The sequence below is a fragment of the Salarias fasciatus genome, unplaced genomic scaffold (assembly GCF_902148845.1).
Source record: "Salarias fasciatus unplaced genomic scaffold, fSalaFa1.1, whole genome shotgun sequence".
Lineage (NCBI taxonomy): Eukaryota > Metazoa > Chordata > Actinopteri > Blenniiformes > Blenniidae > Salarias > Salarias fasciatus.
Genome location: NW_021941389.1, coordinates 367,297 through 387,192, shown reverse-complemented (window position 1 = coordinate 387,192; position 19,896 = coordinate 367,297). Strand labels below are relative to the sequence as shown.

At 47.4% G+C, this 19,896-nt stretch overlaps 1 protein-coding gene across 1 annotated transcript in view; it reads right to left on the bottom strand.

The window, feature by feature from the left end:
* Positions 1-15,936, bottom strand: part of cubn (cubilin (intrinsic factor-cobalamin receptor)) — a 149,550-nt gene extending 133,614 nt beyond the window's left edge. Inside the window, 2 exon segments of the mRNA XM_030087572.1 lie at positions 15,427-15,556; positions 15,830-15,936. Coding sequence (XP_029943432.1) covers positions 15,427-15,556; positions 15,830-15,936 — 237 coding nt within the window.
* Positions 15,937-19,896: the final 3,960 nt, after the last annotated feature.

The window sequence follows — 19,896 nt, the reverse complement described above, 5'->3', positions numbered from 1 at the left end:
GCGGTAGAGCAGTTATGCTGCACTCCTAAAGGATTATCAATGGATACTCTAACATTTAATCCAAAGAAAACAGAGAAAAATTAGCACTGACGAGCAAAATCCTGCCTACAGCACCTTTAAACACGATTGCTGACTCCAGAAGAAGAGGAGTCCCATGTGCCACCCTTAATTATGTGAAAACGGAGGATAAAGTTGTCTCTCCACCAACAACCGGGGCCATTCAGCCTGGGGTTCAGACTGAGATCTGTTCTGGTAGAGCTGATGGACCGAGAGCCTCGTATTTTGATTTTATTGCTAGCATGAGGCCTTCTTGGCTGTCTGATCATCTTCAATCAAATAAAAGACTCTGTGCTGAGACTTAGAGGTTTCAAGCATCCTTATTTCATTTTAAATTTAGTCTCAACAATAGCAATGAAAAAAATCTGCGGCAGCCTCCCAGTCATCCCAAAGTAAGCCCAAACAAAGTTTGATTGCTGACTCGTTCGGTAGCCTTACGCCATACGAGTCGACGTCCACCACACACAAGGACATTACAGATGCTATAGCATACCACATTGCTAAAGATATGGTACCCGTTAGGAGTGTAAACCACGGTACGGAACACACCTCGGTGTAAGGGTCACGGTTCGGTATGCTTTTCGGTACAGCAGGGAAAAGAAACAAAAGCTGGCATATCAGTTTTTCCTGCAGGATAAAAGTTTGACCGGGGGGAACGTGTGTGAGTGTGTGGGGGGGGGGGGAGACGAGCGTTGCCGAGAGTTGCCGGGGGGCGGGGGGGGGCACGATGCCAAGCAGTACGCTGCTGCTCCGCGGTGCGCAACTGCTAATTAGCCGCAAACGCGGCGCTATTTATTCTTTTTTTTTTCCTGTCAGTTGTCCGGGCTGCAGAATTTAGCGTGGGCGGGGCGTCCGGACTGAGAAGGTCTGGCGGAAACCCTGCATATGTACCACAACATCTTTCCCAAGCTTTCCCACACGACAGATTTACACGAGACTGGTGGGTCTTCCAACTCCACACGCTGCATCTCTCATTCCGCTTGGACTTTCTTCTTTGTTTGTTCATGTTTGGATCTGTTTGTTCTTCTTCTGTGGTAATGGTGGTCGCTGGCAGCTTTAAGGCTCATTACCGCCACCTAAGGTTGTAATCAGGACTTGCTTTTTTTTTTTTCACTCACTCGTGTATTCGTCGTGTGATTGCGTGTACCGACCCGTGACCCCCGTACCGTTAAATACACTCCTAGTACCCGTGTACACCGTCTCAAAAGAAGGCTTTCAGAAAATGGTTCGGACCCTGGACAAGCGTTACAGAATGCCATCCCGAACGTATTTTATCAAGTGGCCATACCCAAACTCTACAATGAATGCAAAATGAACGTTGAATCCGAGCTCCGTGAAATTGATTATTTTGCCTCAACCACAGGCCTGTAGTCGAGCAGGACGACGGAGCCTTACATCAGTTTAACGGTCCACTTTATTACAACTAACTTCGCACTCAAGACAAGGCTGTCTGCAGACATCTTTCTTTCTTCCCTGGGGAGCGTACTCGGGATAACATCGCGCATGAGATGAAATCTGCGTTAGTGGACCGGGATTTAAAGGAGGACCAACAGGTTTGCGTGACCACCGATAACGCAGCTAATATGATAAAGAATGGCTGGACGCGGCTCAGTGCTTTGGAAACAGGCTGCACCTGGCGACAGGTACGTTTTACTCCGTTGATTTTAATATCTTTTAATATCTTTGTCAGAAGAGGGAGAAAGACAGAGTGTGTGTGCGTGTGTGTGTGTGTGTGTGTGTGTGTGTGTGTGTGTGTGTGTGTGTGTGTTTGTGTGTAAGAGAGAGAGAGAGATGGAACAATCTGCATTAAAATGTGGTTATTTAGCTGTGTTGTAATTTATGTATTGTTTTGTTCATCTGTTTTCTCTAGAACATGCAGTGAGAGGTGACAAGAGGATCAGCCATGCAATGGGTGTGTGCAAAACGTTGGTGAGTCACTTCTCACACAGCTGGAAAAAGAGAGTTGCACTTGAGGAAGCACAGAAGCGCCTTGACCTTCCAGTCCATGGACTTATAACTGAGTGTCAAACTCGATGGGGTCTCAGCTGCTCATGACTGACAGGATTCTGGAGCAGCAGACAGCACTGTCATGGCCCAAACGCACTGGACGCGGAAGCCTCCCATGTTAACCTGTCTGACTGGCCGCACACAACGCACAGGGAAGCGCCGCGCACGCCGCGGCTCGCGCTCTGCAGCGCCCGCTCCGCAGCGCCCGCTCCGCAGCGCCCACTCCGCTTCGTTCTATTTTTCACGCGAGCCGCGAGCGGCGAGAGCGCCAATTGTCAAGCTGGATCAAGCAGATCAGACCAGACAGGAAGTCGGAAACAGAAAAGGCAAGAGAATTTTCAAAATAAAATAAATTAAATGACGATTAGTTACGGTGTTGCTCGTCCGCCTGTCACTGGGTCTAATCACAAGAGAGATGGACACACACACAAACAGACATACGCACGTACGCACCCAATCAAACACACACACAAACACACACACACACACACACACACACACACACACACACACCCATTATGATGCCATTGTGTCTTGGACTGTTGTCCAGAATGTGGGTGCGGGGCTGTTTGTGTTTGTAACACGCTATACTTATGGGGTCCAGCATACCTTGTAGCGGTGTTTGTGTGTGTGTGTGTGTGTGTTTATTGCTGTTGTGGGGATGGGACGGCGTTACACATCATGAGGTCTTGTTGTCCTCGTAGGAATCAACGTCTTGCTGACAGTTTTGACTTTTCGAGGCAGAACGTAAAGTGTGTGTTTCTAGTTTTCATGTTGGGCCAATAGTTGGTGCTGCTGTTTGTTTTTGCATGAAAACACACACACACAAAAAAAAAACACACACACACACACACGCAATAGAGACACACTCTGAACATGGACAATGGGAGTTGATGTTTGACAGCAGACCTTCAATAGCATTACTGTGTTGTGTTCATTTTCGAAAAGTTGCGTTTTCATCATTTTCAAGGTCGTCCCTCCAGCCCAGGGAAGTTCTGCATTTTGATGTGTGTTTGTGTTCTTGTTGTTCTGTACTGACGGGGACCCGAACCTGATGGTAAACTCAGCAGGACGACACAAAGAGCCACATTCAGCAAGTGGAGAATCCTCATCCTGCGCGAGTATCTTATCTCAAGCTGTTATGGTTTTAAAACTAGTTTGTTTTCGTCATTCTGATCTTTTTTTTTTTCTTCTCACTTAGTTTTCATCGCTATTTAGGCCCCACCCGCCCAAAATGTTCAAGTTAAAATGAAAAACATTTGTGGAATTTCAGGACTCCGTTTACATAGAAACAGTGCCAGGAGTCAAGAAAACGCAACTTTTTTAAAAGAATCTGAATCCGGAGGAAAACGCAGCTTTACTGACGCGCTGCTCCTGCGTGACGACGTTCTGTCTGAAGGAGGGAGTTGTTCTGCACCGGCTCCCATCCTGGTCCCGGTCCTGGTCCCATCCCGGTCCCGGTCCTGGTCCTGCTCCCATCCCGGTCCTGGTCCCTCTCCCATCCCAGTCCTGTTCCCAGCCCGGTCCCGGTCCTGGTCCTGGTCCCATCCTGGTCCTGGTCCCGGTCCTGTATTGTTCTCTGCTGCTTGTGTGTCTGGTTTCATTATAAAAACACACAACAGCACCAACTAGTGGCCCAACATTAAAACTGCATCATTTTCAAACTGCTGTCTTGTAAACAAAGAAACTTCTTACGAACTGTTTTGAAACATTGTGTGAAGAGTTTTTCCTGAAAACATCATTTTTCTAGAGTCTGTCTTGTTTTTCCAGTCAGTCTCTCAGGGAGTCAGCCTGCGCTGAACCAGAAGGCGAGCTTTACAACAGAGACCGTTGTGTGTGTGTGTGTGTGTGTGTGTGTGTGTGTGTGTGTGTGTGTGTGTGTGTGTGTGTGTGTGTATCACTTTTGCCATGTCCTCCCTCGATCTGTCTCTCGGTGGCTCTTTTTCTCTGTCTTTACTTTCTCGCCACAAAGTCTGGAGTTGCTGCCAAATTTCCTTTGTGGCAAAGGTGTGGTGCCGCAACTCTCTCTCTCTCTCTCACACACACACACACACACACACACACACACACACACACACACACACACACACACACACACACAAACACACACACAGCGACAGAGATTCGCGTGATGCAGAAAAAAGAGGACAGGAAGAGAAAGTCTCTCCACAGGTCACCAAAACACACATCCATACTGGCAGAGCGAGACAGAGGTGACACGTGTGAAAACCGAGAGCAGACGGATCCACCCAAGTGCAGTCAATGTGTGACCAGCGGAGAGCAGGCAGCAGATACGCCTCCAGTGCGAACAGCCAAGCGCCGGCGCGGAGACGTTCGCGGTGCGCGGCGCCTCCGCTACGCTTCCGCGTCCAGTGCGTTCCCGGCGTCAGAGGTCCTCTCAGAGGACAGAAGCACCCGACACCTAAATCTTGGGTATCAAGATTTGGATGTGCTGGAGTCAGTCAGCAAGGCACTGGGGCCACTGCTTGAGTTCACCAATGCTCTGTCAGGGGAGGATTATGTTAGTGTTTCACGCATCAAGCCAGTACTTAGCCTTTTTAACACAACAATCTTGGCAACAAAGGAGGACGACACTGACATGACCAAGTCCTTAAAGGAGCACAGCGCAGTTTGCTCGTTTTATGCGAAACACCGACCCCTGCAGGCCTTAGGCGTAACTGTAGCTTAGTGAAAAGCTCGTGTCTGTGGCTTGTACCCATGTGGGCGATAGTAGCTCAGTTGGTAGAGCGGGTCGTCTTATAACCGGAAGGTTGGCGGTTCGATCCCCGCTCCCGCAGGCGTAAAACTGGCGTTGTGTCCTTGGGCAAGACACTTCACCCACCCTGCCTAGTGTGAGAGTGAATGGTTGGTGGTGGTCGGAGGGGCCGATGGCGCAGATTGGCTTCTGTCAGTCTGCCCCAGGGCAGCTGTGGCTACAGCAGTAGCTTACCACCACCCAGTGAATGAATAATGCAATGTAAAGTGTCTTTGAGCGTCCAGAAAAGCGCTATATAAAACCAATGCATTATCATTATTATGTACGTGCACAGAAGAGGGGAACTCCTTCCTCGCTCTTTTAGCAGCGCTCGAGTAAAATGTAAGTTCTCTTTCAAACCTCCCTCGGTATCTCACTATGGGAAACGCCCCCGGCATGACCGATCATGGAAGCTCCAATGACACCACGTCTGTCACACCAATCATCTCGAGATGTATGGGCCAGCCCGCCCCCCTTTATAAGCGGTCCCCGCGCTGCACCCACCATTCTCGCTTTCTTCCACGTGAAGATCATCACTTGGCTCCTCAGCGGTCCTGATTTTGGATTTTCATTTAACTGCTCTTCCGACGCGCCGTCAAGGTAGTCACCGAGCGTGAAATTTCTGACTCAGGATTCACTTCGCTACTTTCGTCGCGAGAGTGTGCGTTTTTTGGTGTCATTAGTTTGACCGTCGAGGTCGGCTATGGCTACCGCTTCCTCGGCGAGCGGCAAGGGAAAGGACGTCGAGTCCCGTCCCTGCCCGGCCTCTTGCGGTTCCACCATTTCAGGGAGAGATCCACATCCTCTCTGCATCACCTGTATGGGAGTGCAGCATGCCCAGGCTTCACTCGCGGACTCCGAGTGCTGCCAGCACTGCAGCACTATGCCGACCAGGATCCTGGAGAGGCGCCTCAGGGTCTCGGCCAGTTCAAAGGCCGACCCCAGCCTCTCCGATAGCGCCGCCGAGCCGAAGCGGGCTATTGCTAATTTGGACTGGGCTAACCCCCCGGTTGAGGACTTCCCTCCGCTGTTCGACCAGCTCCTCGACTCGGAGGACGAACACAGAGGGGGGCACGGAGAGGAGGACGATAACCTGGACCTCCTTAACGACGACAACGAGGAGGATGACGAGGACGCAATCCCCCTGCCGACTCCGGCATCCCGACCCAGCAGCTCCGTTAGCGGAGGAATCCAACCCCCCTCTTCACCCTCAGAGGTCGACCTACATGAGGTGTGTAAACGAGCGGCATCACGGCTGGGTATAGACTGGCCCGCATCACAGTATGACAAAGGCGAGGAGAGGGATTTATACGACGGCAAAATTCTGCCGTCTCGCCCGGTGTCGAAGAAGCAGGTCATGCCCGTTGTCCCAGCGTGCATGAAGGAGATGAAGCGGTTTTGGGATAAACCGTTTTCCACAGAATCCCCGTCAAGGGTTACTCCGGCCTGGAAGTGGCTAACAGCGGGGAGTGGGGCCTCGGAGATCCCCCGGTAGTGGAGCAGGCGGTGGCTTCTCACCTCCACCCCAGCCACCGGTCTGCGTTCACTGCGGCTGGCCCCACCCTCCCCGGGAAAATGGAGCGCTTCTCCGCCACCATGTTTCAAAAGATGTACAAATCAGCAGCCCAATCAGTGAACAACTTAAATGTTGTCACCCTGCTGACAGCCTACCAGGCTGAACTTTTCCAGGAGATGGGGGTCCTCCTGGATAAAGGCTCCCCAAGTCTCAAAATATGGGAGGAGATGTGTGTGGTCACGGACCTCATCCTCCGGGTCTCCAGGGGTGCGGTCCAGGGCTGCGGCCGTGTTATGGGGCTCCGGTGGCAGGAGAGAGAGCGCTCTAGCTGAATCTCTCCAGCCTGTCGGACCAGGAAAAACAGGTCATTATTGATGCTCCCTTTGACCCGTCAAGGGCTAAGGGCTTATTTGGCGATGCTGTCACGGCCATGCAGCAGACCAGTGACCTGAGGAAGAAGCAGGGAGAAGCCTTTGATCTCTGCCTTCCTCGCAAGGTTGCCTCTCGCCCCACCCCGCCACCCTGCCAGAGATTCGCGGCTGCAGTGAGAGCGCGCAGCAGCGGCTATAAGGAACCCAGACCGCGCACGTCTGAGCAGCCAGCGTCTCACCAGCGCGGAGCTCAGCAGCAGAAACACTGGCCCCAAAAGTCCTTTGCCGCTGTAGCTGCTGCTCCAGGCACCGATCCGAACCACCCGTCCCGCCCCCCGCACGGGAAGAAAAAACGGTCGGCCTAGGTGTCGTGGTTCGCGGACACAGAGGCTCAGCAGTCAGCACTCACAGAGATCCCTGCTCTGAGCCCCTCCGGAACAGGTCACATGTTTCCCTCTCCTCCCAAGAAACGGAGGATGGATGTTCTGGACCAATGTTCCGCTCAGCGCTGTGTAACGGCCCCGTTCGGTCTTCCCGTTCACAGACTGAATTATGCACTCGTTCCCCCAGTGCACAGTTTCGTTTCCCCCCTTCGTCGCCCCACGGGGACAGTTCTAAGGGAAGTGGAAAGAAGCGCAATGTTCACACCAAGCACTTCTCCTGGTTTTTCAATAAAAAACAAGCTGTCGCAGCCAGGCTCAGTCATAAAGCCGAGGGCGCAGCGAACACAAAACAAAAAGAAAAATCAAGAAGTGCAGGACAGTCTGTCTCCACCAGAGGGCGCAGCTGCTCCATTGTTGAGCTTCAGGCCACCGGGCCCTCTCGCTCTCAAAGCAGAGGAGTGGCAGTGAACCACTGGGTGTTTACAACGGTTGCCAGGGGTTACAGGCTGCAGTTCGCTGTGAGGCCGCCCCGCTTCAACGGTGTGCTGACGTCAGAAGCTGCGGGGAAGCCGCGGAGGCTTTAGAGAGCGAAATATCTTCTCTATTAAACCGCGGGGGAATTCGCCGTGTACCGGAGGGAGAGAGAAATCAGGGGTTTTATTCCCGGTATTTCCTCATTCCAAAGAAAGGAGGTTCATTGCGTCCGATCCTGGATCTGCAGTTCCTCAATCTACACCTCCGAAAGTACAAATTCAAAATGCTCACGCACAAGGTTCTGTTTCGATCCATTCGTCCAGGTGACTGGTTCACTTCAGTGGATCTGCAGGACGCTTATTTTCATATAAGCATATATCCCGCACACAGGAAATATCTCAGGTTTGCGTTCAAGGGAACGGCTTACGAGTATCAGACCCTGCCTTTTGGGCTATCACTCGCCCCGACAGTTTTCAGCAAGTGTGTGGAAGCAGCCCTGAACCCGATGTGAGCATCGGGTCTCAGAGTGTTCGCGTATCTGGACGATTTTCTCCTCTGTGCATCCAGCAAAGAGAAATCGGAGAGGGATACGCGGAAGCTGATGGACAGGCTGTACAGCTTGGGGTTCAATATAAACCCCGTAAGGAGCTGTTTGTCGCCCACTCAGAGGATTGAGTATTTGGGCCTCGAAATAGACTCTGTTTCATTTCGGGGTTTTCTGTCCCATGCTCGAGTGGAGAAATTTCGCCAACACCTGGCTTTATTTCAGAGAGGACGTTCAGTGTCATTGCGGGACTGTCTCCGGCTGTCAGGGCTGATGGCGTCATCAATATCTGTCATTCCGCACGGGCTGCTGAAAATGAGGGATTTTCAGCGCTGGATATCCTCCCTGCGTCTGGATGCACGACATCACCCCAGGCGTATGGTGAGGGTTTCACCGGGATGCCTCTTGGCTCTCCGTCACTGGAGGGACCCGGAGATATTCTCAACCGGCGTCCCGTTGGGAGCGGTTATGATGAAGAAGACAGTTACAACCGATGCCTCGTTAACGGGGTGGGGAGCGGTTTTCGGGGGGAGGTCAGTGAATGGGACCTGGCCCCCGATGCTGCATCAGGCTCATATAAACTACTTGGAGCTGTTGGCTGTGTTCCTAGCGCTCAGACATTTTCTGCCCCTCCTGGGAAAGTGTCATGTGCTGGTCAGAGCGGACAACACGACAGCAGTGGCCTACATAAACAGGGAAGGAGGCACTCGCTCCGTAAAATTACACAGACTGGCTCAGAGTCTGTTATTATGGAGCAGCGAACACCTGTTATCGCTGCGCGCAGCGCATCTTCCGGGGACACTGAACAGCGGGGCAGATTTACTCTCCAGGGGAAATCCCTTGTACGGAGAGTGGAGACTGAACCCCGAGGTGCTTCTCCGGGTGTGGGAGAGATTCGGTCGGGCGTCCGTGGATCTCTTCGCATCGCACGAAAACGCGCAGTGTCCCCTATTCTTCTCATTACGAGACAGGGACGCGCCGCTGGGGGCGGACGCGTTTGCGCACCTGTGGCCAAACGCGCGGCTATATGCTTTCCCCCCCTCTCTATCTCATCACTCCAATGCTGATCAGAGTGAAAGAGCAGCAGCTTTCATTAATCCTGATAGCTCCTTACTGGCCCAGCAGGCCGTGGATGGCGGAGCTGATACAGCTCGTACTCGGCCAGCCATGGCCGTTACCGTTACGCACAGACCTGGTGTCGCAAGCATGTGGGCAGATTTTTCATCCGAACCCCGAACATCTGGCTCTCTGGGCTTGGTTCGTGAGATGGTGAATTTACAGGAGTCCGGTGTTGTGCCAAGATACTTACCCCTGATAGAAAGCGTGTCCCCTGTTCGCGGGATGGGACTCCACGCTTAACAATGACAAGTACTATCATGCAGATTGTTGTATGGATGTACTGAGTGTTACCGTTTTCCCGTGCTGTTTATTATTCATTGTATATAATTAATATATCAATATAAACAAGTCAATTGTTTGAAACGCTCACTTTTTCCAACTTTCGTCCTTTATCACACTGTGTAGCACCATAAGAAGTTGATGTGACAAAAAATCAGTAGTCTTCATAAGTATTGCTCTAACTCTCTTTATACCATGCTCATACGTTGAGTTTTGATTGCTCTTTGGGATACTTTTTCTTATATTAGCCTTCTATTGTTATTTACGGTCATCCGGAAGATCTGTCCACACTTTCAAAATAAAAGCACGTATCCATCCAAACACGAACTTCAAAACTTTTTTTTTTGAGAGAAAGTCCAGCCCAGTGATAATAATATTAACGATAATGACAAGAATGTCACCACTGATCCATTCAGTACATTGCTTGCTCTATTTAGATACCATATTTAGCCTGCAAAAATCTGTATCCCCCGCTGAAAATGGGCAAATCATAAACTGCCATCATGAAATTTATTTTGTGATCATTTCTGTTTAAGACTGATGATATTGGAGAGCTTCAAAGCCCTAGCTCACTTCTTCCCTAAGTTACAGGGGGGTACAGATTATTTTAGGGGATACTATTCGCGCTCCTCTGACCAAGATTAGCGGCATAATCCTCCAGAATAGTGAAAGAGCGTCATACGCCTGAATGTTTGTTTTCACTCCAACATGGCGGCGACTACCCAGCGTGCATTGTGAGGCCGGGTGTGTGATGTCAGCTGCAAACAGTGTTGCCAGGTGGGAAATGTAGGATTATCGTACCAGAGATATAAAATTATTGTATTTTGAGGAAAATTATCGTACACCCGTCATAATCAAACAAAAAAAGTCTATTGATGCGCTATAGTCACTCTAGTGTTGAAAAGCGTCTAACAGGCACTCACGACTTTGCGCCAATATGGAATGGACCAAAGAACGTCTGAATGGATTCATCAGCAGCTCCACAGTTGTGTTCGGAGGATGTGTCCCCCATAAACACTGACGGGTGGGAACTAATGAGCCAAACCATGAGGCCTGGAGGCCACGTAATGTCAGGAAATAGACATGGCACCAGGTTTAAAAGGTAAATAGTGTTCATGATAACTGACAAGGAAATAAATATCTGGCTTCAAGTATTGAAATTTTATTTTCAGTGAAACAACATTGTCTCTGTCCTCACAATGAAAACACTTCATAAAATAAACAAAAACTGCACTTATACAAACTTAAAAGTGCCTGTGTCGTGCAAAAACTTGATTTTTGCCAGAAAGTGATTTCCGGTAGGTGGAATCAGTTTTTGTCAAGCAAAATAAGCTGATTTTCACATTGTAATGTCTTTACTCATTTTTCAAGTGATATAAAGTACTGGTTGTGTTCAAATGCTGTAAATCTGACTCTGTTGTGTTATATAAAAAAAATTTTGGGCAAAATATCCCTCTTTATACAATACCAGAGGCATGAATCTGTCTTTGGCAAGCAAAATAAGCTGATTTTCACATAATGTCCCTTTACTCAATTTTCTAACTGTACAAAGCACTGCCTGGGATCAAATCACTCTGTTGAGCGATCTAGTAATTTTGGTGCAGAAAAAAAAACACATCGAACAAGCAGCTGGGCGTACAGGAGGCTATCACATGCAAACACATAGAAACATCGTTCGATGTTCATGAACAAACTTGTTTGAGCCTGATGGAGACTGCTGCAGAGACACAGAAGCTGCGCTTTTCAGCCGCCGGCGGAGCGGCTCCGTTTTTTCTTCTATTTTTTTTTCCTTTCCTCACTCATGGGCGGTGCAGCGACTATTCAGCCAATCATTACCGTTGTTCTGAGGCCAGCTCACATTTAGAAAAGCACGATTGGCTTGAAACTTGTCACGTGGAAAGAGATGCCTTCAGGGTTCACCAAAAAAAATCCGACAGACAGCTGCGACAGGCTGATTACAACCAATTACAACCACACTTTGACGGAATGGTCAAATTATCGTATATTTGGCCTTTTTTGGGATTATTGATCGTACATCGTACAGAGGGCAAAATTATCGTACAAATACGATAATTATCGTACACCTGGCAACACTGGCTGCAAATAAACAGCGCACTTGAGCCAGACGGCAACACTTCCTGTTGACAACCCATGCTTCAGTGCCACCTACTGGTTTGGAGTTTGAATAACACTGCTTTGTGCTTGATTTTAAATAGAAGAAAACGACGTAACGAGTAACGAGAGCCTTTTTTGAAATGTAGCGGAGTAGAAAGTATGATATTTATTTGCCAAATGCAGTGGAGTAAAAGTAAAAAGCACTCAGAAAAAATTATACTCAAGTGAAGTACAGATCCTCAAAAAATTTACTTAAGTACAGTACTTAAGTAAATTTGCTTCGTTACTGACCACCTCTGGGGATAGATCTGCTCATAAAAAAAAGAAAAATATGTGACTCATATCAGATTTAGTTCCATTTTAAGACCCGTTTAGGCAGAGAAGCTGGAAAGTTCATTAGTTCACTAGAATGACACAGGGACCAGTAATCACCTCAGTGTATTCACTGTTAAGACCATAGCATTCTGAATTCCCACTTTGAATCTTCCAGCAGGACGTCTCCATATTGAAGACTGTATGAAAATGGCAGTCTGGTCAAGAAGAAAGTAGTGACAGAGACCAAAACATGTTCTGGACCCAGGCTTTGATGTGTTTATTCACACTCTGGAATTTGACATTATTGAATGGTTGGAATGGGACTCGGGTTCTTTTTTGAACAACCATCGCCCCCTGCTGCAATTTTCCCAGAATTACAGCTTTTCAGCACTTCAGCAGTGGGTTGACTTTACAACATCAGAGGCTGATGCCTGGTTATCACTGTCCATTTTTGATGTCTTTCACCTACACTGAAGTCCATGCACACACACCAGGTTTGCCTCTGTCTCTCCTGTATGGAAGCTGAAGACACCACGGACCAGGCTGTACCTGTAGCAATGCCTCCCACCTTTTCTGTCAAATGAAAATAATACTTTTTACACTTCTTTAAGCCAAACACAGCGAACACCGAACACCACAGGACAATGTACACAAACTGCTGTGATGTACTGTGGTGCTTTCATGGAGGGTTAGCAGATTTGGCCCTCAGATAATGAAACATGTTGTGAAATGAAAAGGCTAATATATATCCTTACTGAGCTCGGTCATTGTTCCTGGTGTCGGTCTTGCTGCTTCAGGCTGTGTCCTGATCTGTACCATTGGGCCATGAGAGGGGCTGGCCCCTCCCTCACAACGTAGTGTGTACTGCATGTGGAAAGACACAGGTGTGTGTGTCTGGGTGCTGCTGGGTTCACTGAGACCGAGCAGTTGTGATGACGAGTGGGGCTTCCAGCTCAGAGCCACCACTGCCTCATTTACAAGGCCTCAGCTGATTGGCTGCTGCCAGTGTAGGCAGGTATTGATTAGGGATTGCCAGACAGAACGAGCCATGACAGTTTCCAGCTGCTGAAGCTAAAGCTAATAATCAGACATCAAAATGAAAGAAAATCATGGAAAAATTTTTTTTAAAAGTAGATCCATTGGGTGGCCTGTTACCCCCCCCCCCCCCCCCCCCCTGCCCCCCCCCCTCCCTCCATCCAGCATTTTTTAGATGCCTCCAACACACCTGAGTCAAATGATCTGCTCATCATGGAGCGCTGCAGAATCTGTTGAAGACGGAAACATCTAAACACCTGTCCAGGCAGGACAGGAGGGCCTGAGGACCGCAGTGTGTAGGCGCTTCACGGTGTTGAACTCTGTGTGTAGACGTACGTGACGGCTGAGAGTTTGGTTGAGTTTGATCCACCAAGTATTTCCAGAGAGAACCTCTCCTCACCTCCACAGCTTTGTGGCTGGAACAGAGGTGAGGTGAAGCTGCTGGATATCATGAAGTCTATCCTGAACTTCTTTTAAGGTCTCCCTCATGCAGATAATATAACCTTCATGATTTGATGTGTTATTTTTATCTCTGACCTGGGCATTTTTCAGAATTAAAAGTCACTTACAATAAAACCTACATATATGTGTCTTGGACACATGCCTTTAGTGACTGTCATTACAGCTGCTGACTTACCATCAGGTTCAAACTGCAGGCCTACTGCCCCTGACCTCTGACCCCTGGTCATGCTGTGTCTGCTTCCTAACAAGTTAATGATCCACAGTTTCATATGAGGAGCGGCAATTACAGCATTTTCAAGAGGTTGTGCAATAGCTGATATGGAATATTTGACTTCAAGTTCTGTGGGACACTGAAAGACACTGCCTTGACTGGAGCTGAGAGGACTCCTGAGCTTTCTTCTGAACAAGAGAAAGATGTAATTCTGATGGCTGTGGCCTATATAAACTGGGCTGGCCGAAGGTTGGAGTTCTGTGCGAGCGTTAGCAGCTGACTTGTCTCTAGCCTTGCAATCCAAAACAAAACCTCCTTGAGCAGCCTCAAACCTTGATTCCTCATCTTTGGCTCTGGTTCACCAAAAATTCTCCCGTAGGAGCCGACATAATCCACCACTCCAGGAGAGGTTTTCCTCAGAGTCCTGCAGAGGGCGGATCCACCACTCCAGGAGAGATTTTCCTCAATGCATTGCAAGAGATGACGTTCGCGGGGATGTAGACGAGAATATGCAGACAGACGGAACACCTGGATTTACAGTACTGTGTATGTTGTAAGTTCAGTTCCAATATTTACCGCTGTACTGTTAACAGCTGTGCACAGCTCTACCCAAAGGCACTTTGTGTCTGACGCAAATAATAACGTCATGGTTTTATGCAGCACTATCAGGCCCTCCTACCGCCACACTGTATTCACAGGAGCTTCCTTTGAGGTCTCCCATCCAGGTACTGACCAGGCCCGACCCTGCTTAGCAGCCCACATCTGATGGGATCAGGCGTCAACAAGGCAATAAGGACAAAGTTGACATTTAAAACAGTGCACAACAACCAAATCACAGTTTCAAAGTGCATAACGCAACAAAGATCTGAATCCTACACATTTGGTGTCTTGTACTCAGTTACCTCGGTGTCTTGTACTCTGTTACTTCACGAAATACAATAATGTGTAACTTTACTGTAGTTTTCAAATGACTGTCCAAATAATATATACTGTATAGTGCTGTCTGGAGGATTTTCAGGTAGTGTCATGAAGCTCTGACTTTTATTGCATTAGGAAAACTCTTCCAGAGTAAAAAGTCATCATGAAAACACGAGGAAGCCGTTGGACTGTCTTGTTCATAAACAGTGGTATCAGGACTTCATTTTGATGACAGTAACACTTTCATTGAAGTGAAAACTTGCCTTTAGTCTCTCCATTTGAGCAATGAACTCACTTTTGCAAGTTATCAGCGAGGTTTTGCAGTTTGTACTAATTGCTTTGAGAAATGCATGAGCTATTGTGACAAAGTAAAAAGTGATGTGAGAAATGCACCAAAGAAACAGAAATACTGTGAAACAAAACATTAAGTCATGACAAAAACGTCATGATTTAAAGACAGTGAGGCAGTTTGTCATTCAAAATAAACACATCAATGGTATTTTGTTGAAAATAGTTCAGATACCCACACTTAAGGCAGGTGTTTTTTTCTTTTCAATAAAAATAGCAAACAAACAAACCAGTAACAAGTATAGAAACACACAGCAAACAGTTATTCAGTGGGCAGGGTTCAAGATGAGTGATAAAGCAGTACTGGGCGTTGCGCTGGATTACCATGCGAGTTGCTGCAGCTCTGTCTGAAAGTCAGTACGGTTTCTGTGAAGTGTTATTTTCCGGGGATGAGTTGGTGTTGTCTTTGAAAATGAAATGTAGAAACAATACGTCTCAGTAGTGGAACCAGCCTGAGTGTCCTGCTGCTGTGAACGTCCTCTTTGGGCTGTCTTCCCTCAGGAAACGGGCTGCTTACCTGAGTCAACAACACGCTCAGGTCTTCATCGCCCACTTTAACTCTTCCTGATGCTGAGGGCTGGAAGCGGATCTCTTTGTTGTTACCAGTGGTGAAGACCAGGTGTCCATTATCTGACAGCATCCGAGGCCTAAAGAACCAAAGCGTGAGACTTAATCAGCTGGTCTCCTCTGCAGCTCCTCCAGACACCGAACAGAACATTACTTTATCGGATCAGCACGGACGAACATGTCTCAACAGTTCTCCAGCTGGATTCATCAGTTCATGCTCGTCTCAGCTTGGACCAAGTCCAGATAACCTGATTCAGGTGACTTAGAGATTCCTCGAAAACAGCGAGCATGCAGACGTCTATGTTTACCCAAACCAAAAAGCCCATATCAGTTCAAACAAAGTGTCAACCTACTGGTCGCTCGTGCTCCTTTCGGCTGTGCCGTTGGGCTCTCCTTGTCGTCCCATCCAGAGGAAGATGAGGATGAAGAACAGCCATGAGTTCAGCAGGGCGGCAGCCATAGAAAACACAGGTGTTGTTTAAGGCTGGAAGCAGCTCTTCTGAGCTTTAATCCTCGGGCTCACTTCTTGGGACGATCACTCTCATGACTTTGACCTGACAGGTCTATAAAGCCCATCTCAGTTTCCCAAAGCTGCTTAACTCAGTAATTTATGATGGTTTATTACAGGTTGACCATGGTTTATTATTGAAGGAGTGTGAGCCTCACATGACTGCAGAGATCAGTAACCTGCTTCATGTGACCTGTGTTCCTGACAGGAACTGCCAGGAAAGATGGGAACACAAGCGCACCACTCCACACAATCACACTTTAGATCAGAAGAGTTGATTCTGGAGGCAGGTTTAGTGATGCAGACATTATGAAAAGAATTCATATTTAGTAGACCCTTTTTTGATGCACTTGTGGAAAATATCCCATCATATCTAACCCTATCTTTACTTGGTAGGAGCTGCAGCTTCTGCTGCAGCTTCTGGGGGTCAAAGGTCACAGTCAAGAACCCACATTGATGGGTCATATGTCAGCAGTCGGATTCAAACTTGCAAGCTAGCTTCTCTGGGCTGCCACTTTCCCAACTACATCAGAATTAGAACCAGAATCAGAAACAGGTTTATTGCCAGGTACAGCAGTCGAGACCAGGAATTAGTTCTGGTGGAGGAGCAAACAGACGGAAGAAGGAGCAGATTTGAAAAGGCACAGGCAGAAAATATAAATAAGAGGAATTAAAGGGACTTAAGGCAAGATTTGTGAAAACCTACACCTGCATTTCCAGTTTATTCAATGCTAACGGACCGTGAAGCATTAAAAACCTAAATAACAGGCCAATCCGCGAATCTGTCTGCTGCCTTGTACAGGCTGTGTGACAAATAATTTGTTACAGTTCGGGTCCGAATTTCCCGCGCAGTCGTGAGGATGTGACGTAAATTGACGCTGTATGCGCGTTGCCGAACAGGAAGAACATGGCCGCCGTGGACACGGACTCAAACACTGCTGGGATCAGGGGCGAGCAGTGTTGCCAACTTGGTGACTTTCTCGCTAAATCTGGCGACTTTCCAAAGCCAGACAAAATCTTGACAAAAGTGACTAGCGACAAATTTAGCGACTTTTTCTGGTGCTCTGGAGACGTGACAGGACGTCTCCGCTGTCCTCAGCAGGCAGCGGGTGCTGCGTGAGCCCCTCCCCCGTCCCAAAGCACTCACAGGCGGTCAGTCTCAGCAGCGCCCCCTGCTGCAGGCAGAGCAGAGAGGAGACCCCCACCACTCCTCCACACGGCAAATGAATCGCGCTGCGCAAATACACCGCTGCTCACTGCTGACAAACCAAGAATCAACAGAAGAAAGTTCATCTGTAGTTCTATTTGTAGTTTCATTTGTCCGCTCTCCCGGTAATATTATACATTTCAATCAATCAATCAATCAATTTATTTTTGTATAGCCCAGTATCACAACAACAGCTGCCTCAGAGGCTTCAAGATGTTACATTGGTCGGTAAAAGTAAAAACAGTGAATAAGCATAATGGTAATATGTCAATATTTACAGTAACGAGACAGAACGAAGCAACCACCGCCTTCGACCCTCACATCCGGCAAGAAAAAACTCCAAAAACCCAGTGGGAAAAGAAGAAATCTTGGGGAGAACCACAGTATGGAGGGATCCCTCTCCCAGGGACGGACAGCTTTGGCAACAGCTAGCATGAGACAATAAGAAGTAAAGCCTAGGACTATGTTGAGGACAGTCCGTTGGACGGTCCAGCACAAGAACCACGGATCCCAGCAGTAGAACCGAAGCCAGTCCACGGGCAGGACCGACAGGGGTGTCCTCCCGGTCCGGACGGAGCTTGTTCATAGGCCCTCGTAATAGTGGAGTCAGCAACTGAAACTGGAGAAGACTCCCCCTCGAAGGGGGGGACAGCAGGTGAAAAGCAATGAACGGACTAAAGGGAATAACATTCAGACATTAGAGGACAGGGCTCAGTGCACCGTACTTCCCACAGCATTCTAGCTCCTGGGGCAGCTTTGTGGATACTTAACTGTTTAAACTAGTATTTAGTTAGTAGTTTAGTTTAGTTTAATTTAGTTTGGTTTAGTTTAATTTTGTTTAGTGTAATTTGGTTTGGTTTGGTTTAGTTTAATTTAATTTAATTTAATTTAATTTAATTTAATTTAGTTTAGTTTAGTTTAGTTTAGTTTAGTTTAGTTTAGTTTAGTTTTGTTTAGTTTAGTTTGGTTTACTGTAGTTTGGTTTGGTTTACTTTAGTTTGGTTTGGTTTGTTTTAGTTTAGTTTAGTTTAGTTTAGTTTATTTTGGTTTACTGTAGTTTGGTTTGGTTTGTTTTAGTTTAGTTTAGTTTAGTTTGGTTTACTGTAGTTTGGTTTGGTTTGTTTTAGTTTAGTTTAGTTTAGTTTGGTTTACTGTAGTTTGGTTTGGTTTGTTTTAGTTTAGTTTAGTTTAGTTTAGTTTGGTTTACTTTAGTTTGGTTTGGTTTGTTTTAGTTTAGTTTAGTTTAGTTTGGTTTACTGTAGTTTGGTTTGGTTTGTTTTAGTTTAGTTTAGTTTAGTTTGGTTTACTGTAGTTTGGTTTGGTTTGTTTTAGTTTAGTTTAGTTTAGTTTAGTTTGGTTTACTGTAGTTTGGTTTGGTTTGTTTTAGTTTAGTTTAGTTTAGTTTGGTTTACTGTAGTTTGGTTTGGTTTGTTTTAGTTTAGTTTAGTTTAGTTTAGTTTGGTTTACTGTAGTTTGGTTTGGTTTGTTTTAGTTTAGTTTAGTTTAGTTTAGTTTGGTTTACTTTAGTTTGGTTTGGTTTGTTTTAGTTTAGTTTGCTCCTGGTCTGTGAATCCAAGCACGAGCCCCCCCCCCCCCATACAATCGGATAACTGCATCCACTCAAAGCCCACAAAAAAACACCACTTTATCAGCGTTATCTCGTGAGTCAAATAAAAAAAAAAAAAAAAAAAAAATGACCGGAGCCTGGCAGGCACCCGAATAAATATTGGATATGCGTTTGATTGATGGAGGGAACTTCAGCTGCATTTGGGAGTGAAAACGGATGCTGACAAAAGTCACATAATATGCGCTGTGGTCTTGCAGTAAACCGCGACATAGTAAACAGCAGGAGCATCCCTGGTGCAGCGCTGTGAAGACGGACACTCGGTAAAATGTTTGTGGCGCTCCCGCGCCGCCTCGGCTGGTGCCTATCGCGGCAGCACTGAGGTACATTTTGTAAAGTTGCCTTAAGTCCCTTTAAGATGCAAACAAATACACAAGAGCAACAGCAACAATAAATATGGTGACGATTTACAGAACATAATTTACAAAAATTACAAAATTACAGAGGTCAGAGGTTTTTACAGTGATGTTTATGAAGCTGAAGACTGTCCATAGTGCGTGGTCAGTTACTCTGTGTGTGTGTGTGTGTGTGTGTGTGTGTGTGTGTGTGTGTGTGTGTGTGTGTGTGTGGTGAGGAGCCTTCTGGCCTGTAGGGGGCGTCAGAGCTGGTGAGGAGGAGTCCTCAGCCTCGCCTCTCTGTGCTGGGTTAGTGAAGTGAATTCGCCAAAAAAACCTGAAAACAAAAAGCAGCAAGGCTGATTGGCCGAGTCGTATTCTCTCTCTGCCTTGTCCCCAGACCCACCCCAGCTCCAAAATCCCAATGTGGATGTGGAGCCGGCGAGGCCACATCGACGCCTTTCTGGGATGCAAACTGGTTCATCACCATGTCGCTGAAGTCTGGTTATGTTTGGATGAAGTCCCTCTGGATAGACAGCATGGCAAGGGCATTTAATCGGTCCAAATAATTCGATTATCCAAAGCAAATGATCCACTTCGTTCATGCTAACGCCCGCCAGAGCTGAACGTTGTCGCCCTCCTTCCCAACTCTGGCACAAGCAGCAGCCCCGCTATATGTAATGAAAGCGGACCGTATCTGCTGGTCAGCCCATTTACAGATATTCTGTTTCTCCTTTGACTGGTGC